General features: G+C 39.2%; 1 protein-coding gene across 1 annotated transcript in view; it reads right to left on the reverse strand.

The window, feature by feature from the left end:
- CALCR (calcitonin receptor) overlaps positions 1 to 20173 on the reverse strand; it is a 157998-nt gene that overhangs the window by 56506 nt on the left and 81319 nt on the right. Inside the window, exons 2-4 of the mRNA XM_015620119.3 lie at positions 15626 to 15713; positions 5902 to 6055; positions 2622 to 2732 (exon numbers count right to left, since the gene is read on the reverse strand). Of these exons, the coding sequence (XP_015475605.1) occupies positions 2622 to 2732; positions 5902 to 6055; positions 15626 to 15673 (313 nt within the window). The 5' untranslated portion in view covers positions 15674 to 15713. The remainder of the gene's footprint in view (positions 1 to 2621; positions 2733 to 5901; positions 6056 to 15625; positions 15714 to 20173) is intronic.

Raw genomic sequence — 20173 nt, forward strand, 5'->3', positions numbered from 1 at the left:
TCATTAGCAGTTGACAGACTTGACAGACAAGACTCCCTCATTGTTTCCTGTCTCCCTCCTACTTTAGTAAGTCTCTGTGTGGCAACCAGCCACCTGTAAAGCAAAGGCTGACTACCCACCAGTTTGAGGCCACATCTGTAACACCTGCTGGGTTACCCAACAGCAGTTCTAGGAGAGCAGGAGATGCTAAGCTGCTGCCAGAACTGGGAAACAGGGTTGACTGACCAGTATGCAGAAAGAGAGGCTGACAGGTGCTGATGAAGAGAAGAGAAATGTGCTACTGGAAAATACTGGTGCAGAAGACCAGAGGTATTGCTCCTAAAGAGGACAGCAGAGAGAACAGTAGGAAATTGATTACTGAAGGATGCTTTTCTTCCTATGGATGTGTACAGAGAAGAGGAATACGAAAAAGTTACCAAATTTCAACTTTTAAGTCTTGCCAGAAAGAGTAACTGCAGTATGCACACACTGTGGGCCAGACTTCATGACAAGCATTTGTACATTCAGGAGTGATTTGCAATCAGTGTTCAAGCCACAGACCTTGGTGTTAATATGCATCAGTAAGTAGAGCGAGATGCTTCTCCATGGATGGTTCCAAGTGCTACTTTGAAGAGTGCTGCTGTAGCAGAGCAATTAGTTCAGGACAAGTCACAGGAGACAGACAAGAGGAAAAGCTGAGAATAGGTGGCTGGGGAGCAAGTAAGATAGTGGCTCTGAAATCACCCCCCTCTATGAAGGATGAGGACCTTTAGTTATGGGGAAACTTCTGTGATCACAAGGCTGCCCAACACCCACCTTTGCAGGTACAAGCTGATTATTGCATGGAATATACATAAACTAAGACTGTTAGAGCTACTTTTTTTTTTTCTTGAAAACCATGGAAGCAGGGAAAGGAAGGACTTGTAATAAATCTTCCTACTCATAAAGAGGGCTGTTGCTGTGTGGGAAGGATATCATGAGTAAAATGGGGTCTGAAGCAGAAGTACAGATGACATCCTAGAGGCACTTCTAATGTGCATGCAGGAAAAACTTGTGCAACCTCAGGATCCAGAACCTCAGGCTCTCTCTTGAATGTCTGGGAACTGAAACAAGTTTAGCCAATTCTTCTAAAACGCTCTTTTGTAAACTTTTGTGCAAATAGTCTAATGGTTGAAGCACTGGTTCACAGAGAGGGAGACATGAGAGAAGCCAATCCTGCAGCTGTGGGTCTCAGCTTCTCAGTCTCTTGTCCCCAGGTGCTCCAATGATGAGCCATGAGCATGATCCTGCTCCAAGACTCCTCCTTGAACACCATGACACTGTACAGAAAAGATATCAAGTCTTGTGAAGAAAGGGCACAAAAGACAAGACCTTGTGATTTGGTGCCCATTGCCTGTCTCAGGGGTGTAAATTGCTGTAAAGATTTATTGGCTTGGTCTCAGGGTGTTTCCACAGGAAGTGGATAATGACCTTGCCACATGAGCTCACTTTGCATGCACAGGATTCCTGAGCAGACAGATGTCCTTCAATCCATCCTGTCCAATGCCTACTTCCACTAGAAAGAGGGGAGTTCCTTCACCAAAGATTGAACGGAGGTCAGACTGGGTCTGACATTGGAAATTTGCAATTTGCTGTGTGAATTTTGTAATTATGGATGGCTTGATTTATGAAGAACAGAAATAAAAAGCAATCTGGCTACTACTGTAAATGGGATTCAGCAAAATATATACAGGGTTTGATCCAACCTGGAAACTCCTCAGTTTCTAAATAAGCAATAAGCTCAAGAAAAGAAACAATTTTAGCTATTGGTGTTGGATAATTAACTCACATCTATGCAATAGTCTGTTTGCTGCATTTCCAGTTGGGCACATGCATTTTGAGTTAAGCTTGCTGAAAACTTTCAAATTTATGCACCCTCCCTCCCAAATGTTTAATTTCATGGCTCTTAACTGCAGTTCGGGCATGGTGACTATGTGGAATTTAGCACACTGTGGCATCAAGCACCACCTATAAGCAACATGTCCTGAGCATGGAACACACAATTGTGCCTCTCTTCAAACTGTACTCTTGGCAATATTAAACTTGTGTCTAATATTTCCTTGTATCTATTTAGAAATACTTCCACTGATTTTTCATTTTCCCTTTTAAACATTCTTCAATTACTTCTCTCAGCCTGCTTTTAGTATTTGTATGTATGAATAATTCAGCTAAGAACTGAAATTCAAACTTAACATTATTTCTGCCCATCTTCTTTCATAAAATTATATTTTACAATAAAAACTGAATAAAGAACATACTGATACATGTTTCAAGCACATAAAAATCTTCTCTTCATTATAAAAACTTAGAATGAGGTACTAAGAATATTTTGATATTGTAATTCAAAAGCTGACATTTTCATAAATTAGGTTCCATAAATCCATGGGTTATATTTACATAAATATAAATACATACAAGATATTTTTTAAATGAAAATGTGTAAATTATGGAACCGAAAAGCTTGATGTGTTTTAATTTCAACCAAACTTCCAGAGATTTCAGAGCACTGCAAAAATGTCACTGGACTGAGCACATCCACTCAATGGCTCAAATGTTTTAAAGACATCCTTTGAGAGATAAAATGATAAAAAGAAATACTGTACCAGTTGGGTCAAAGTCTGGAAAATAATCTGGACAATTCTGAGCAGTGAGCCTTCCAGCAGGTGTGTCATCCCAGCACAACCAGCCATCCCACGTTCGGTTGCAGAACAGACCTGGACATTTAAGAGGATTGCAAGAGTTAATGCCATAAAAAAGCCCTTCCTGAACACCTCGAATGTCAAGGAGTATTGCTGCCTGCAGTCAAACAATTTTCTTTTTTGTAGTATACCCCTTCATTATTTTTACACTTAGAGTGGCATTCAGGTGCTACAAAATACTTGTTTTTACTGACCTGAAGTCAGTGGTGTTCATTTTACTGGAAAGTTATGTTTGAAAGCATGTTGAACTGAACTTTGAATATAGCGTCCAATCCTACAAATTTCTCTTTTTGTTCCTTTTTCTGTCAGCTCTAAGCAGGTACACTAGAAGTACCCAAAGACCTGTGAGGCATCTGCTTTTCATTTCACCTTTTGCTGCTCAGCAGGTCTGAAAATCAGGCACTCAAAATGCCAAGGTTGGAAGCATTTTTGGAGACATGCCAGCAAAAAGCAGCATTTTCAGAGACAGGTTCCTGTAAGGCTGTTGCCTTGTTCATCACCAGAGGTTGGGGATGTAGCTACAAACCCAATGAAGCAGGTGCAAGACTGGTCTGTAGCTGGCAGATTCTGCCTGCTGATGCTGTCTAGGTAGGCAAGCTGTGATTCTGTCCTCATCGTGCCCCTTCTGGGAAGGCAGAGCTGTTGAGGCTGTGGGATATTCAAACAGCAGCAGTGCTGGGAGGCAGAGCACAGCTCATTGCTGACCCCGTTACAGAGGCTGTACATGCCATGGTCCTCAGAAATTGTGCTCTAGGACTGATTGCTGTAATGTGTAACATGACTCCTTGTGGATTTATACAAGAAACACTTTAAACCCTCCTCCCCCCAACTTCCTGGATATTTTCCATTGAAAACTAGTTTGTTTTGGGGAAAAAAGTATTTCTCAGCAAGACCATCAGGTGAAAGTAAAATAGAATAAAAAGATACATCTTAGCATTTTTTTTTAATCTAGGTCTGAAAATTGGAGGTTGGTTTTGAGAGAATCATAATAGAAGGGACCTAATAACCACTGGAAGTTATTAACATATGGGTATTTAGTTGCTTCTAGAACTTTTGAAACTATCCACGGATAAACATTCTTACTGAAGCAAGGAAGCTGTACAAAGACACCTAAATTGTTCCAATTTGCACCAATAACTGTTTGTAAGTCAAGTAGCTGTTAATCAAAAAGAAAAAGCATAAAAATTTCAAAATTCATTTTTTCCAGATTACATCTTGTTCAGAAAATAAATTTTTATGTATACTTTTTCTTCATTAGCTAAGATTTTATGCACATATATTTTTCAGTTATCAAGTGATAACAAATGTGCTAATGTTACTTGTTCACTTAATTAACCAGTCATCATATCAGCAGGTTTCTATCTTTCCTTCAGGGCATTGTCATGTTCTTTGAAATATATCTGAAAAACTTTTAGGAATATTTTTGCAGTATCAAAGAAAAAGAAGAGTAGAAGATGATTGCAATTTGAGCTTGTTTTTGAAAAGTAATGCCAGATGGAGTTGAAGACACTGTCTGGCTTTAAAACTTTAAATCCTTTGCCTGGCCTGATAAAGAAAAATAATCAGAGAGGTCAATTTATGCATCATGGGCTTGTCTTCCAAAGTAATTATCAGGATGTATATATATCTGCACACACATTTATCTATCTATTTATCTATGGATACATGTACACACACATATATACACACACACACACTGTGCTGCTCTGGAGGGCTGGTCATGTGTTTCCATGTGCCTGAGCTCCTCATTTTATTATGTCTTCAGTTCAGAACACAACTTCAGTCGTGCTGGCACCATTCTGTAGTCACCCATTATCTTCATTCTGAGTTACAAATTAATTAAGTGCATGTTGCTATGAACTAACAGACCCCGTTGGCACCACTCAAATCTGGCTGTCAGCTGAAGGAATGCAGGCACTTCCCTGCTGTCCTTCTGCAACAGCACCATCCTTGAGAACACTACTAGGAATTCATGTCTGGATACATATGAGTTCCCAGCTCACCCTGGAAAATCTGCCCTTTGCAACTTATCACATCAGCAAAGAGCAAAAGAAAGGTGAATCCAGTGGTTACTGCCAATGGATGCAAAAATTAGGTGTTTTCATTAGGCTTATTTATGTCTGAAACATTATTGCTTCTATCCAATAACCTGTTTAAACAACTTGTGGGTATTCCCCATTATTCACCTGAATTAAAACCTATTTTAAGCAGTAGGAATCTCTATATTAATTTCCAAATATTTCTAAATCAAGACCTTATTATCTTAACATCTAAATCTTCTTTGAGTCTAACAGAGCCCAGTAAAATTTTTAAGATAAAGAGCAGTAGAAATGTCTTCATTCTTGTATTACAAAAAAATCCCACATTATCTCCAACACTGCTATTGTGTTGGGTGTTTTTGTTAATTATTTAAAATGTATTTTCCCTTTAAACTATGTCCTCAATATCTGCTGATTACTTGCATAAGTCACACACTACCTGTGATATTTTTTTCTCTAGCTCCTCATATCTTCATTCATATCTTGTGAGAAAAAGTGACCAGAGCTCTCAGTCCCAAACGGAAATGCTGCTTTATATTATGCAATTGCAGCACCACTATTATTTGTGATGTCCCTTTTTATTAGACTTCGTATTCGCCTCATATTCAATAAAGATATTTAAAAACCTCCTTTATAAAGATATTTATAAACCTCCTATTATAAACTTCAGTGTTTTATAAACCTCTTTTTCCTATTGTTGCTGCTGAATGTAGAATACATGGAATTTGTGCTGGTACAGAGCACAACACCCAGCAGTCAATACACAAATGGCAAAAAATTGAAAGAGTGAGTGGAACAAACAGAACAACATCTATATTTAAGATTCACAATCAGGTATGACCTTGCTGAGAGGTTCAGGAAAATGCTACTCCCCAGGCAAGAACAAGAGAGATTCAAGCAGCAAAGCACTGAGCCAGAAATGCAGGTGACAGAAGATGGAGGAGCCGTTAATTCCCTGGGCTCCTTCCAGGATTTTCCCTTTCTTTGCATTTAGGAGGATGCTAAATAAATGAGTTCGATTACTGCTTGTGGAAAGGAAACTGCACCCTGAGGAAGACTATGTGTTAGTATAGAGAAGAAAATATTTCTTTATAGCTATATAACCATGCATGGCAAAATACAGATTTTTAAAAAACCTCTTTTACCTTTTTTCTTGTATGGAGGAGCTCTGTTCATCCTCTCATAACATTTGAATTGTGAATCTATTATCTTCTGCCGTATGACTGAATTTTCTGTTACTACAGGCTCTAATGTAGGATCAGTATAATTTACAGTAGAAGAAAGACTTGGAACAATTCTCTGTATGGAAAGGAAAAGGTGTTAGTACAACTGAATAAACAAAAAGTATTAAATTAAAAAAAAATAAAAATGTGAGGACCAGAAACTTCTATTATGCATTCTTGAAAGGCCTTTTATTTGCACATATGTTTATCATTATGATGGGCCTCATATTACTTATGAAGTAAATGTTGTATTTTATTATTTTACCTCATGAACACATAAGATTTTAACCAAGCCATTTTTCATGGTGAAGAGAGGATCATTAAGTACTTGATAAACTCTTCAAAATCTTTGCAAGAGAATTTTCTATCTTCCCAAAGTTACACCCATGTATTTCTACTCACTTGTGCTGATTTATCTCTAGACAGTGCAGAAAAAAATACTTCAGTGCCACAGCCTTTGCTTTGAACTGATTATTTCATGTTTTAAGTCACCCACTTTGAGCTTCTGCAGCTGTTAAGGTCATAAAAACACGGGGTAGAGTTTATACTTGATACCTGGCCTTAGCTCCTAGTTAAGTACTTAAGTTTGTTAAGTACTTAAGCTTAAGTTAAGTACTTAAATTTGATAGTCTAAATAGAAAGTTCCTCTTTGATCTAGTGGCATCTTCTGAATTATTCCATTTTGAGCTGCCTGCTGGTTAAAGGAAAGCATCATTGACTCTGGAAGGCAAAGATCTCAGCTGGAGAGGTCAGTTATGCTCTTTTTCCTGCCATCCATCCATCCATCCATCCATCCATCCATCCATCCATCCATCCATCCATCCATCCATCCTTTCTTCCCTCCCTGCCTTGTACAGCCAAGGTCTGTGAGTGAAAATGAAAGTGTGGAGCTTTAGTTTGTTCTGTTCTGCCTCAATCCCGTATCATCACTCTTTGCTTGAAGGTGATAGTAAAATATGAGTTCCTGTTTCCCCACTCAAAAGCAACACTAATGTAGCACTTTCCTAGCTTGACCCTCTGTTTTCCCCTATATTAAATGGTACTAAAGCCGTCACAAACACATTAATTTGCAGACTGCTTCAAAATTTAGGCCTCTCATAAGCACACAAGCTTGACCTTTTTAGCAGCAAATGCTAATACAGAGATCTTTAGGTGTGCATTTGTAGTTGTTAGAAGCGAAAACATGACAGGTTTGAAATTTCAAATATTGGCTTCTTACATTTTGCTGTCCCTTTTTTATTTCACATCACCGGCAACTGTATTCCATCAACACGTTACTTTTCCCCCTCATTTTCATACTGAAACACTTGGTAAAATATATTCCAAACAAATGTGGCAAAACCATTATATGTTTGTCTTCATTGGAAAAAAGTGCCATTACTTCTATCCAGATACTTTTGTGTCAAACCATGTCTGTTTAATCTTTTTATAGTGTTAAATCAATTATGTTTTTCTAATCTCATCTCATCTCATCATCATCTCATCTCATCTCATCTCATCTCATCTCATCTCTTTTGACACAGACATTTTCAACTGTATACACCTGCTAGCTGGAGGACATGGAGACAGTCAATCTTCTTGTACTTACGTATGCACTTGAAATAAAATAGGAGGAATAAGAATGAAAATATTTTCTGGCAGAAATAATTTTGTACAAATTGTAGATGTGTGTATAAATCACCCCCCTCCTCCCCTGCCCTCCAAGATATACTTGGACAATGAAGCCATTTGGAACATTTCATCTGGCTATCCAAGTGAAAAATTAAGTTTCTAGAAAGTCAGAACAGGAGATACAGAAGCAAAGCCAAACATCAGAGATCCTTTAGTTTTAAAAAGACTAAGGGGAGCAGCTGGAGTCCCCAAGTATCATTTAAAAACCAGCCAAGTAAAATTCTAAATCCACACAGGAAGAACAGGAAAGTGCAGATGAGGTTCTTTAGACAACCTCAGCTTTGTCTTAGCCCTTCATGCCCCTGTCCACGACACAGGCTCTGGTGCTTTTCTGAAGTGATTAGTAGATACTGCATGATAATTTTTCTCATTCTTATTTTGAATAATATCTCAGTTCCAAGCTGTTTGTATTCAAGACAGAAATAACAGTTTTGTCACAGGAAGCTAGGAGGACTTCTGTGGTAATGCCTTTCTTTTGGTAATTTCTCTGTGATTCTGGGCCAGTTTGGGAACACATCCATGTGTGGAATGATGGTTTTGAGGTGTGAAATACAATTCAGACACTAAAGGCACCTTACTCACAGTTTCATTACTTGTAGTGTGTGATTCCTGAAGAAGAAAGCCCTTATTGGGTATAGTTTAATGAGAACATTGTGATACTTGGAGGTAGAGAGTACCTGTGGTGGTGGATAGATTAAATGTCTTGGATTGTGTGCAAAATCGTGTAAGAGTGTTCAGCCATGTAACCAGGAGGCCCATTCTACTGCCCCTGCACAAGGCAATCATGGAGCAGCTGAAATTCCTACTGCCCACATTTAGGCCAGGAACTCACTCAGACAGATTAAAAATATGGATGAGGTGTGTCACTAAAACTCATCAGTGGCAATAACCTAATGGCCTCCAGTAAAATGAAAGCAAGTTGGATAAAAGTTGGAATAATAATACTTGATTTATAATTGTCTCTTAAATTACCTTTTTATTATTATTATTACTTTAATATTTTTTTTATTTTCTTTCTACTAAACACAATGACTCAGATTTTCAAAGTTAATTGCCCAAAAATCTTTCCAGGCACTTTTTATGTAATTGTGTGTGTGTGAAATAGCTTATGTGTGAAATCAAATTAAGGGGTTCTGTGACATAAGTATGACACTGGCATTGTTCATCTGTGATGTGCCCTTTAAATCTACTCTTTCCTTTGATTGCTGTTCCTCATTTTTGTTTGCCTGGATTTGAAAAGCTGGCCTTGGAAGCTTGAACACAATTTTCTTCTGCCTTAAAATCAGATTACCACTTCAGCAGATTAATGAAATATTAATTTTGTGGCTTGCTGGAGGTGGAGAAGTCATATCCCTGTTTGATACTGGGGTTTTTACTATGCATATGAGAATCCCATATCCACCCCCCAGAACTTGACCTCCCAAAAGCCTGACCTCCCAAAGTCAGCCCAGTGGGCTGATGATCCAGCCTTTATATACCTGCAGTTCAGTCAGACAAGGATTTTGACGCAGATTGTGGTGTCAGATGTTATTATTTGTTTTAGTCTTCCTCACTTCTTACTGTGGAGTCAGAAAAAGTCAAATGGGGCAGGAAGAAATCTCTGGGTCATTATTCTCTTTTCAGAAACAGCAGAAGCTTGAGTATGACTGCATAGGAGGGAAAGCTTAGTGTGTCTCATGTTAATGGGAGAGGCTGGGAATGTCCCATGAATAGCTGTGTATCAGTATTTGTATAAACTCTCATGGAATTCATGATTTTGACTCACCTCTGCTACTATGTTTTAACTGTTATGTCAATGTACTTTAGAAATTAAGAGTTAAAAGGTACATTTATACCACAAAAAAGCCAAGGCAAATTAATCTTCGTCTGACAACTACCTACAAATATTGAACCTACAAAATATGGAACAAATTTTAAATGTTCAGAGTCCATTACTGCACAATAAAAAGCCTTCCCATCCATTCACCAGATACTTCAGATGGAAATATAGATAATGTTTATACAATAAAAGAATGCCTCATTCATTTATAAAGATTCTTTATTAAGGAGAAATAAATAATTCACAATAATCAATGTGATCATTGCTTGAAAATGCACTGAATTCTTCAGAAGAAAACAGTTTAAGTGATGTCCCATGCAGCAGTTTAGCAGCCGTACATATGATGTCACTCCTAAAAGTCCAAGTAAATGACGTCATACATACGACCACCAAGCCACCACCTGACAAATGACTATATAAGAAAGTGAATTATCATTACAAAGAGAAATAACAGGCTGCTGGGAATGCTGAAGTTCACTTTATACCTAGAATGAATAAAGGATTCTGAGTAAGCAATTTGGCTTCATTGTTAAACTCTTGTTAAAGGAACGAACAAACAGTGCCCTGGTTTCTGTAAGAGAAACTGATGTTAACCTGTGCAAGACTGCCCATTTCTGCAAGGGAGAATTCAGATAAAGTAAGTATAAAATTCTTTCACTTTTGTCCCCACAAAATATTGGACATGATGAACAAGCACTTCCAAATATCTTTCTTCGGCCATCAAGGAGCTTGCAGGACACTAATAATAACTGTACATGACATTTAGGAAAAGAAGGCATTTTTAGATGTCTTTCTTTTTTCCCTCCTTCCACTAAATATAGTAATTTAGCAACAATTATTGGTGAGCTCAGACTAGTAGAAATTCTGGATGCTCTGACTTTTTTTTATTGATTTCAACAGCTCAAACGTTCACTTGGTATAATTCTTTTAAAAGAGCTGTGTGCAGTCATCTCTTTATGGATCACTAAACTCCTGTTCTTCAATCCATCACATTTTAGAGCAAGAGCTCAGCATGATTTAGATGAGTTGCAGAGCCCCTCTCATACTTTGATTATGTTTGAACTACTTTTCACAACTGCTAGTGTTGGGACAGATAAGAAAACAACAGTGATACCTTAGGAAGGTCATTAGCATGCGGTGTTCAGTAAACATAACCATTTATATCCATCACAAGTGTGCTAGGAAGCAGAAGGCAATTTCTTTGGGGAAACACTACAACATGACATGTTTCACTTAATCACTGAATGTTAGAATTTTCCCATACACTACCTCTGTTGGAGCAGGATGATAATTATCTCAGTGAGATCCCATATGACTAACATGGCAGATTTTGGCAGCTGTTTAAACAAGCATGAGATTATCAGGAACAGTAGACAGAAGAAGACAAGGTTGTTGTAATGAAAAGCAAGTCACAAATCTAATAGTTCTTTTCCATTGCTACAAGATTTGCTTACATGAAGAAGCTTTACTTTCCTTTTAGCCTGATGGAGACTGTGGGCTAATCCAGAATACTTCATGGATATTTTCTTGCAGCCTTGATTATCCTCTTGTGAGAGGCCTCTTTACTGCAATCAGCTGCATAGCAACAGCCTTGTTTTGCAAAAAGCAAAGATGTAGTCAAAATGTCCTGATCATCCCTGAAACTGGGTGAATAGAACAGAATACAGCATTCCTATTTCTTGGGAAATGATGAGAAGCTTGACTCTCACATTCTCACACTAATTCTTACCACCTTAAAATATCAGCAGTTTACTTTCCAGAGATTCCCTTGTGTGAGAACAGGTTCAGAACTTGTGAGTGCACATACTTACAGCATGAAGCAACCCATAAATAGTTGCACAGGGAAGTGTGCCTGCAGAACAACTGCTTCCAAAGGTACAGTCTGAGGTGATGAGACCCAGGGTGGTCTCACTATCCAAGGCTGGGGAAGACCCTGGACTGCCAAAGGTGCCAGAGATCAAGAAGGCTCAGAAGAAGTGAGACAAAGGATGCTGTGATGGATCTTCAGCAGCTCTTCCAGTCCATGGGAGATCTGCTCTTGCCCAGATGCTGGAAGAGATGCCGTCTAAGAAGGAAAAGGCTTGCTCTCACAGTACCTGCACAAGCATGGGTTTCAGAGATGCACAGTGAGAACCACTGAGCAGATCAGGAGCAGGGGCCTACCAGAGTTTGTGGCCACACCAGTCCACCAGTGTGTGTTGCCCTCCCATCTGTGAGGATCAAACAGGTGCACCATGGGCAGCTCCACCATCATGGTGAAAAGGGTTTTGGAGACCTGAACCTGCCCTACCACAACTGTATTCCAAAATACACCAGTTTGTGCAGTTACTGAAAATTACATTTATATTTTCATATAATTAATTGTCAATGTTTTGTGAACCAAAATTATTCACGAGTCTTTCTGGAGCTGGAAAGAAGAACCAGACTCTGCGTATCTTTGTGACTGAGGCTTGGTAACAATTTAACAGATTTGGACTTTGTGAATGTGCACAGTTTGTTTTTCACTCAGAAAGAGTTTATTTTAAAATACAATATTGGTCTAGTGGGTCTAATTGAAAATAGTGTGGCCAACAGCTGCAGCATCCATTTAGTCCTTACCATGCATATTGTGGTTGGCTCAGGACACAAAATTGGAGTATGTGGGAAAAACTACTTCATCAGTCCTTATTTCCAGGGCCATTTGTAGGCACAGTTTTTACTTGACAAAATAAGGCAGAGAATACAACTGTCTTCTGTCAATGTCCTGAAAAATTGATCGGTCACACAGGAAAGAAACCCAAACCTTCTTCTTCTTCTTGATCATTCTCAGCATTTTGATGCTGCTGGGCACACTGTGCTGATGCTCCATCCTTCTTGTGAAGAGAAATGGGCACTGAGGACATGAACTAATTGCTCCAGCATATCAGGGCTCATATACTTGAGGAAGCAAATCTCAGTCACATTCTGTGGCTCTCAATAATTGCAAAAAATTAGGCAGCATCAATTTAAAGTGACCAATGGCATAATGAACAACTAAAGTTTCTAATGCAATTCCCTTTGTGTAGTGGAGGACTATATGGTGATGCATTATCGTGCATCCAAAAGCAAGGGAATCCATCAAAGAGGAACACAAAAAAGAGTTGACTTTATTTCTAAAATAGGTTTTGGAACAGCTGATGTTTCAGGGTTTTTTTGGCAAAGACGAGTTATTACAGATCTGTACATGGTATTTACTCTATGTGAAAAATTACGTGCATAAAAGAGATGGTTTCTATCAGAAGGTACCAAAACCACCTGGTGACAAGTCTAAAGGAGGTGGTGGGGAGGAAGTGGCTGTGCATACCAAGTAAGTAGGGTCGGTGGCAAAAAATTGAAGGAGAGATACGAGAATAATCTGAGGAAGCCTTCTGCAAAAGACTAACACTGTATAGAGGGCAGGGTGTGCTCCAGCTCTGAGGTTGTGTTAGGGAATCACAGCTACACTAAGAAAAGAGATTTCAGGTAAGTCTCCCCTACTCAATAGGAGTGATCACGACAGGGGATCCACCAGCACCTAGAGTGGGCCAAACAGCACAAACAGAGAGCCTGGAGCCCAAAGGAGAAATCAAGGCCCTTGAAAGGTTGTGTTGCTTTGCAACTGCTTGCAGTGATCAACTGAGTCATGAGAGGATGACAGAAAACCATCAACATCATCAAAGAAGGGAGATCTAGAGAGTGCTTTGTGGGGTGGGTAGAGGAGAGGGATGGGAGATCACTCCTGCCTGTGTCCTAAATAACCTTAATTACTATATTATCCTCAGCCTCAGTGGCTGACAGGTCTCACAGTTCTTGGAACAAAGGAGTGATTTGAAGAACCAATAGAGTGGGAACAGCCTTTGTGAAAGAGAGACACCCTTTACTCGTTACAAATCATAAATGAAATGCAAAAAATGATGGCTTCTACCATCTACAGACGAGGAATTTTTGGAAAAATGACTCCGGCAAAACATTTTTCACATTTGATCTAACAGCAGTATTCTGGGTAAGCTTCATGAAGGAAACAAATCTTGTTCATGGTCTACTTCTATGACTGTGGCTTCTTCACTACCAGAAGAGAAATTAATCTCAGAGATGTCAAAGTAGAGCACAGTATGCCCACTGCAGTGGGGAAAGAGGGCACATAGAGATTGGAAGAGTGAAAATGTAAGTTAAATTATCCATTGAGGTCAGAATGTGAAGTGTCCTTTGGTGCAAAGATATTTAAAATGAATGCAGATCTCACTGAAGAGTTTTTAAAAGAATTCCTAGCCCTGGAGAGCTGCAGGAATGAGCACAGAATGAACATTGCACACATGCTCTCATGGGTGAGAGATTTAAAAGATCTGGGAACAGCAGGGCAAGGATCAGTCCTTCAGGGCTGACCTACTAATCCATGCTGTAGGTCAAAGCACCTCAAGTGCCCAGAAGTGCTGTTGACAATTTTAGTTATCAGAATATTTACAGTCCTGTCACTTGACTGGGAGCAAAATAAGCTCTGTTCATTCATTTGGCATTGGCTTTTTATAGGAATAATTGCTGCTCCTTGTCAAGATTCCTATCAAGATATGCAGATCAGGTGGGATTCAACCCAGAAAGAAGCTGGTCTTTCTCAGGCTCTTTGTTACAGACATCTCTGACCATGGGTGACTTCCTAGCCAGTGCATTGTCACATGCACCCTTGTTGGAAAGGTAGAACAGCCAGCCCAAATGGTCACAAAATCTACAATACTCCAGTATACCTCAGGGTAGAAGACTTCTCTCAAGCATGGAGATGACTCCTCAAATCATTAACTAATTCTGGACAAATTATTTTGGGACCAAGTTAGCAGAAATGTATTAACTATTTCCAATTCTTTCTCTATCTCTTCAGCAGTTTTTTGATGGAGGGTCCTAATCCTGAACCATTAATTCAATATTTTCTTTGCTGTTCTCCTGGATTATCCAATTTAATTGTTCTCTTTTTTCCTCTTTTTACCTCTTTTACCCCTTTTTACCTCCTTCTCTCTCATTCTCTTACTGTTCTCTACTTCCCTTTTTTATCTATATAAATTTAAGTGGCAAACAGTGCTGTGGACAAGCTCTGCTAGGCTGAGAGGAGAGGTACAGCCCAATGAGTAAACCAGCTAGGTAGAGTAAACAGCAGGTAGAGCAGCTGCTTATGGTCTCCAACATATTTTCTGCAACATGTGAGTTTATTCTGCTTCTACAACATGGGATTTGACAAGGAGATGCACAGAGATATTTCACATTCAGATGTTAAAAGAGAAGATGAGAAGCAGAGGGGAAGAAGGAACTAACCAACAAAACACAAGAAGAAGAAAGAAGAAAGAAGAAAGAAGAAAGAAGAAAGAAGAAGAAGAAGAAGAAGAAGAAGAAGAAGAAGAAGAAAAAGAAGAAGAGCTAGAGCTAGAGTTAGATGGGGAATAAGGTGGCAGACATCATGCAAATTACTTTTACCACACCAGGGTAGTGAGTAGTACTTGCTCCCAGTAGCATCATTCAGACATATGCTGATCATTCTGTAACTTAGGCTCAATTCTGACTGCCTGTAATGTCTATGATTTTATGGTGATCACTAATAATTTGAGGTTTCACAAGTAGAGATCATCAAAAGGATTCAATTTATGAGAGAGGTATTTAGTGAGGCAGAAATGAATTTACCACATGTTTAGAACCACAATTACTCAATCATGTTGCATACATTAAAATAAATGTAATGTTGATATAAAACAGTTGAAAATAGCATTTGAACTAAAAAATAGATTTATATGATTATTTTTTGTTTCAGTTGCTTTCCTAATAGCAGATCAACTATAAACACTGAAAATCCATCACTACTTAAGTCAGTTTGTCTCACAGAACAACTTTAAAGGCAGTTTTCAAACACACATATTCCCATGATATGTTGTAGCCTGTAAAACATAGAAATTAAAAGTGATATGCATAACCTTCTTCAGACTTGCAGTTCTGTCTTACCAAGAAACAATGCTTTCAAGTTCAAACTTTTATTAGATAACCATCTTTTGAAATTATTAGTATGGAAACTCTTTCCTTCACCTGTGGAGTATAACAAGTATAACTTGGTACTCATTTTTCCCAACATCACCACAAGTTTAAATACGGCAGGTGTCATGAGCAGTTCAGTTTTCTTGTACTTACAGTTAGAAGGATGATGAGTAAGAAGCAACTCTGGGTTGTTTTTTTCATTGTGGAGTCTTCTTGGAGAGACACGATGTAGATGACCCTTCTGGGAATTAAACAACAGAAATAAAAGCATTATTGGACTTTTCGTGTTAAGATAAATTCCTTGTCTTGGTGTATGAGCATATTTTAAGACTTAGACTGAACTCTGTGTGTGTGATTGTTTGAGCACTCCCAGAATTACATGTGCTCAAGTTTGAGCTAACTGGATGTTGGTATGCTTTGAATTTAGTCTCCTTTGTGAATCTCTGGTGGTGAGTACAGAGGACATGGGGTATAGCTCCATGTTACTGGGTCACCAGCAGCAGGTCTGAGTTAAGCTCTGTGTCTTTGCCAACTCAGGCTATCTTGGTTGTCCTTTTTCTGCTGCTTCTAAGCAAATACAGAGCTGCAGACCTAGGAGCAATCTGAGTGAAACCTGACTTGCAAAACCCAGAAAGATCCAGTTTACAAATAAGTGTGACAGCAGCTCAAAAGACATGTTTATGGGGCTACAGAAAGCCAGAGTCTGAGTAATCTCAGGCTAGGTGAACAAGCAGGTGTGGCAGGAAAAGAGAAACTGGGAAACACCATGGGATTGCACTCTCCATTATGCAGCTGGGTGGCTGGGCTGTGGATAGACAGCAGTGTAAGCCTCAGGCCATCGAGCTTGTCTGCTTCAGCATAAAATACTGGGGAGCAAGAGCATGGACACGACTCCACAGGTTTGAAGAGAACTGGATCAGCAACTTTTTGTTTCTCTGGGTGTTTTCTATATCAACACTTATCTGGCCTATCTGGAAAATTATCCAGGGGCCATCAGGTAAAATCTTATTACTTCACAGTTGTGGGGGTTCAAGCAAGTAAAGTTCTTTGCCTTAACACATCATCTTAAGTTTTATGAAAATGTAAGTTCTGCATTAAAGTGAGCAATGCAGTTTTTTCAATACACATTTGTGCCTTCTGATGCCTCACAGACCACTCGAGGTGTATGTGCTGAGAAACATAGGGCATGTGGCTGTGACCACCTTCAGTCACAGTAACATAGTGAGCACTCACACACCTTCGTTTTTCAGACAGCTTGAAAAATAGAAATTAGGTGTTTTCTACCTTGCCAAACAATCCTGTGACCACCCTACACATTTGAAACCCATAAATTTAATGGGAAAAAGGCACAGGGACCTGGATGCTTAGTCCAGCTGACATGCAGTGAATAACACAATGACTTGTATAACATTTGTCTCAGCAACAGCATTGTAACAGCTTTTATCATCTTTAAATGGCCTGGAAGGGCACACACTTTCAGAGGGGAAATGAGATATTGTTCCCATCAAAAGCAGAAATATGTAATGTCAAAATGTAGTAAAGGTGTGGGACTTCCACTTCAATGTAGCACATGTGATCCAGTGGGATCATTGCAGTCGTGTCACTGAGATTATAAAAAACCATAAAGTGATGGCAGACAGGACTCAGAGGATTTGTCTCTAATAGGAAGTAGTTTTATTACTGTCTGAATCTTCCCAGAACCATTCTGCTGTGACAGAGGTAATGCAACATGCAAAATGTTACAGAAAAAATACGTAGTTACACAGTGGGCCACAAACTTGCATTTGATTATTGGAGGCAGATAACTTAATTGAGGCAAAAACTGGACACCTCAATCAGAGAAAAATGCCTGGAATTGTCTGCATATTTTCCAGGCTCTTCCCTGCAGTCTGTATTGGTTCAAACTGACAATAAAGCTTAATGAAGAACATATAAACAATGTCTCTTGGACATCTGTACAGCGAGCAGGCGTACAAGCAGGAGTATGGTGCTCCTGCAGGTACACACTGTACTGCAAAGTGCTCTGCAGCGTGGTGTAAAGCCAGGCTGGTGGGTGCCTCTACTCTTGGTAGCCTCATCACTTCTGCTGCCTCTCTAGGGATTTAGTATGAAGTGGGCAAAGGGAGCACTTTGCCTTACAAATTATCAACAGCTGTAAAATACACAACAGCTCCTACCAATAGCAGAGGAACATGATACTGTGACTGAGAAAGCATAAGTAAAATCAACATCAGCTGGATTTACCTGCTATATGTCTGCTTTTCCTGCACTTTGTGCCAAGAGTGCCTGCAGCACCATGTTGGGTTACAGCTGTAGACGCAGGTAAATCTTATCCTCATGAGATTTTCTGAACATTTGTTACTATGTACTGAAGGAGCTATTTAAAATGTTTCTTGTTCCTGTCTCTCCTAATTAAAAAATAAGCCATCTGTAAAATATTTAACACAGTATTTTCCCCTGTGTTAACTAAAATGACTGCACCATATGATACTACATATGAGTAAATGAGTAAGAACTATTTCCCATGATGAATCTTAGCTAGTCTATTTATTTCTAGTAATTTTTCTTTACCCAGCTGTAACCACAGGATCAGCTGACATGCCATATAATATCCAGCACCATTTTTGTCTTTTTCAGTGGCAAAAATTTCAAGTATTGTTGAACAACAATATTTTAACTATCAAACTATAAAACCCCTGACTAAGAAGAGGTTTTTTTCTGCTTTAACCATAAGACTGGCCCATAACACTACAGCACACTTAAGCTGGCATCAGTACTGGATCAATGATGATATTTCATTGAAATTAAAATGTACATGCAAATACAAAGTGTTGGTCAATGGGCAGGGCAGAAAAAAGAGGGAGTCAGAAAGATTCACACAAGGGGAACCCCAGGAGATGGACCCTGTCAGTCTCCAGACAGAGGAACAAATCAACATCTCCATGGCTCTGATCCCATCATCCAGTGATGGGGTTCGGGAGTGACATGACAGGCAAGCTGGGATGTGCAGAGCAGTATGCCCAAGTGCCTGCTGTTTTGGGTCTTTTGTGTTAGAAGGATCACCTTTTTACACAGACACAACAGCCCGTGGGCAGCGTGCTTGCAGCTGGAGGAAGGCTGGGCAGCCCAGAGCACTGGAGCTGTGCTATCAGGAGCAGAGGGTGGAAGCAGAAATGAGTCTGCTCCCTGTCACACTGTATTAGGAATGGCAAAAGTGATGACACAGACTCTCTAGCCTTAGTTGCAAAAGACAGCACTTTTAATTCTTTCAGATCTTCTATAGACAGTTCCTAGAAGGTCCGAAAAGGTAAAGCTTTCATTGGTCATCAAACATCACCTTCACTGGACAGTCAGGAACAACACCCCTTGGCTGTTTCTTGCAAGTAGACAACAAGGAACAAACAACACCTGCAAAGGTTGTTTTCCTTCTCTAAGGACTGTTTGGATCGCCTCATGATTCCTCAGGTCGAAAGTTGCGTACTTGACTTTCCCACAGGCTCCAGCCAGTGCCTGAGGCCTAAAAATCTCTTCTTTGACCACTTTCAGTTCCCAGAGCTCCCTGGTGCATGCTCCCATCCTGACTCAACCACACGTGGGCTTCCATGGCAGTACCCAGGGAGGCTGCTCTCCAGGGCCTCTTCTGGGCTTGTGCTGACTCCACAGCCACACTACAGGGCCAGACTACAAAGGGGTCAGGAAATTAGTTTTCAGCTACATCATTTTCAAATAAATTTAAAGAGAGTTTGAAATTTATTTTTTTTTTTTTACAATTACAGATGGAGAAGCAATAATATTTCAAGCTGTTTTAAGAATAGGTATTGCAGATGTTTTAAGGTTTGCATGAGTTTTTTCTGAGATGATGCTTATTACCATAAATGATAGGAATTATCAATAATGTATGGATAGTTCTTGGGATCACCAGAGCTTATATAAGAATGACTGCTATGGCAATATAATACAGTTTGAAATTACACCAAAATTTTTTCATTTGCTGAAGTTCCCAAGCAGGTTTTAGGTGCTATGCTGATTCCTGTTCCTATAATATTTAGCTTTTTTTTCCCTGGGTCCAATGATGTCCTTACTCAAGTTAAGTTAGTATAACATGCTTCATGCATTTCAATTTCAGAATACCCATATTTAGGGATTAGTCATAGGCAAATTGCTAAACCCCAGTACTTTTCCATGATTATATTAATTCTTCAGCTCCTGTTGCTTATAATAGTTATATACAACATTCCTGACTGTTATTTAAACTAGAATATTGTTCTTTCTTTGAAAATGTAGCATTTATGTAGCTCATTACGTGCTAAGGTATTCCTCCTGCTTCAGCTATAATAGTAATACCACTGACACCTTGGGATTATACCTGAAACTTATCTGAGGATGAACACAGCATCCTACTCTGATGTCATGACATCTCTTTTGTTTCTGTCCAGATGTCTACAGGTGTAGTACCGTGCTGAAAATGTCTTTAGTTACAATTACCATTATCCAGAATGGGGGGACAGCCCTCCCTGCACAGCCATTTGCACAAGGACAACAAAGGAAGTAAAATTTAATCAAAAAGAAGGGTGTAAGAGGAAGATTTAAAAGAAGGCAGTAGGGAAGGCAGGGAAAGAAAGAAAGAAAGAAAGAAAGAAAGAAAGAAAGAAAGAAAGAAAGAAAGAAAGAAAGAAAGAAAGAAAGAAAGAAAGAAAGAAA

The sequence above is a fragment of the Parus major genome, chromosome 2 (assembly GCF_001522545.3).
Source record: "Parus major isolate Abel chromosome 2, Parus_major1.1, whole genome shotgun sequence".
Taxonomy (NCBI): Eukaryota; Metazoa; Chordata; class Aves; order Passeriformes; family Paridae; genus Parus; species Parus major.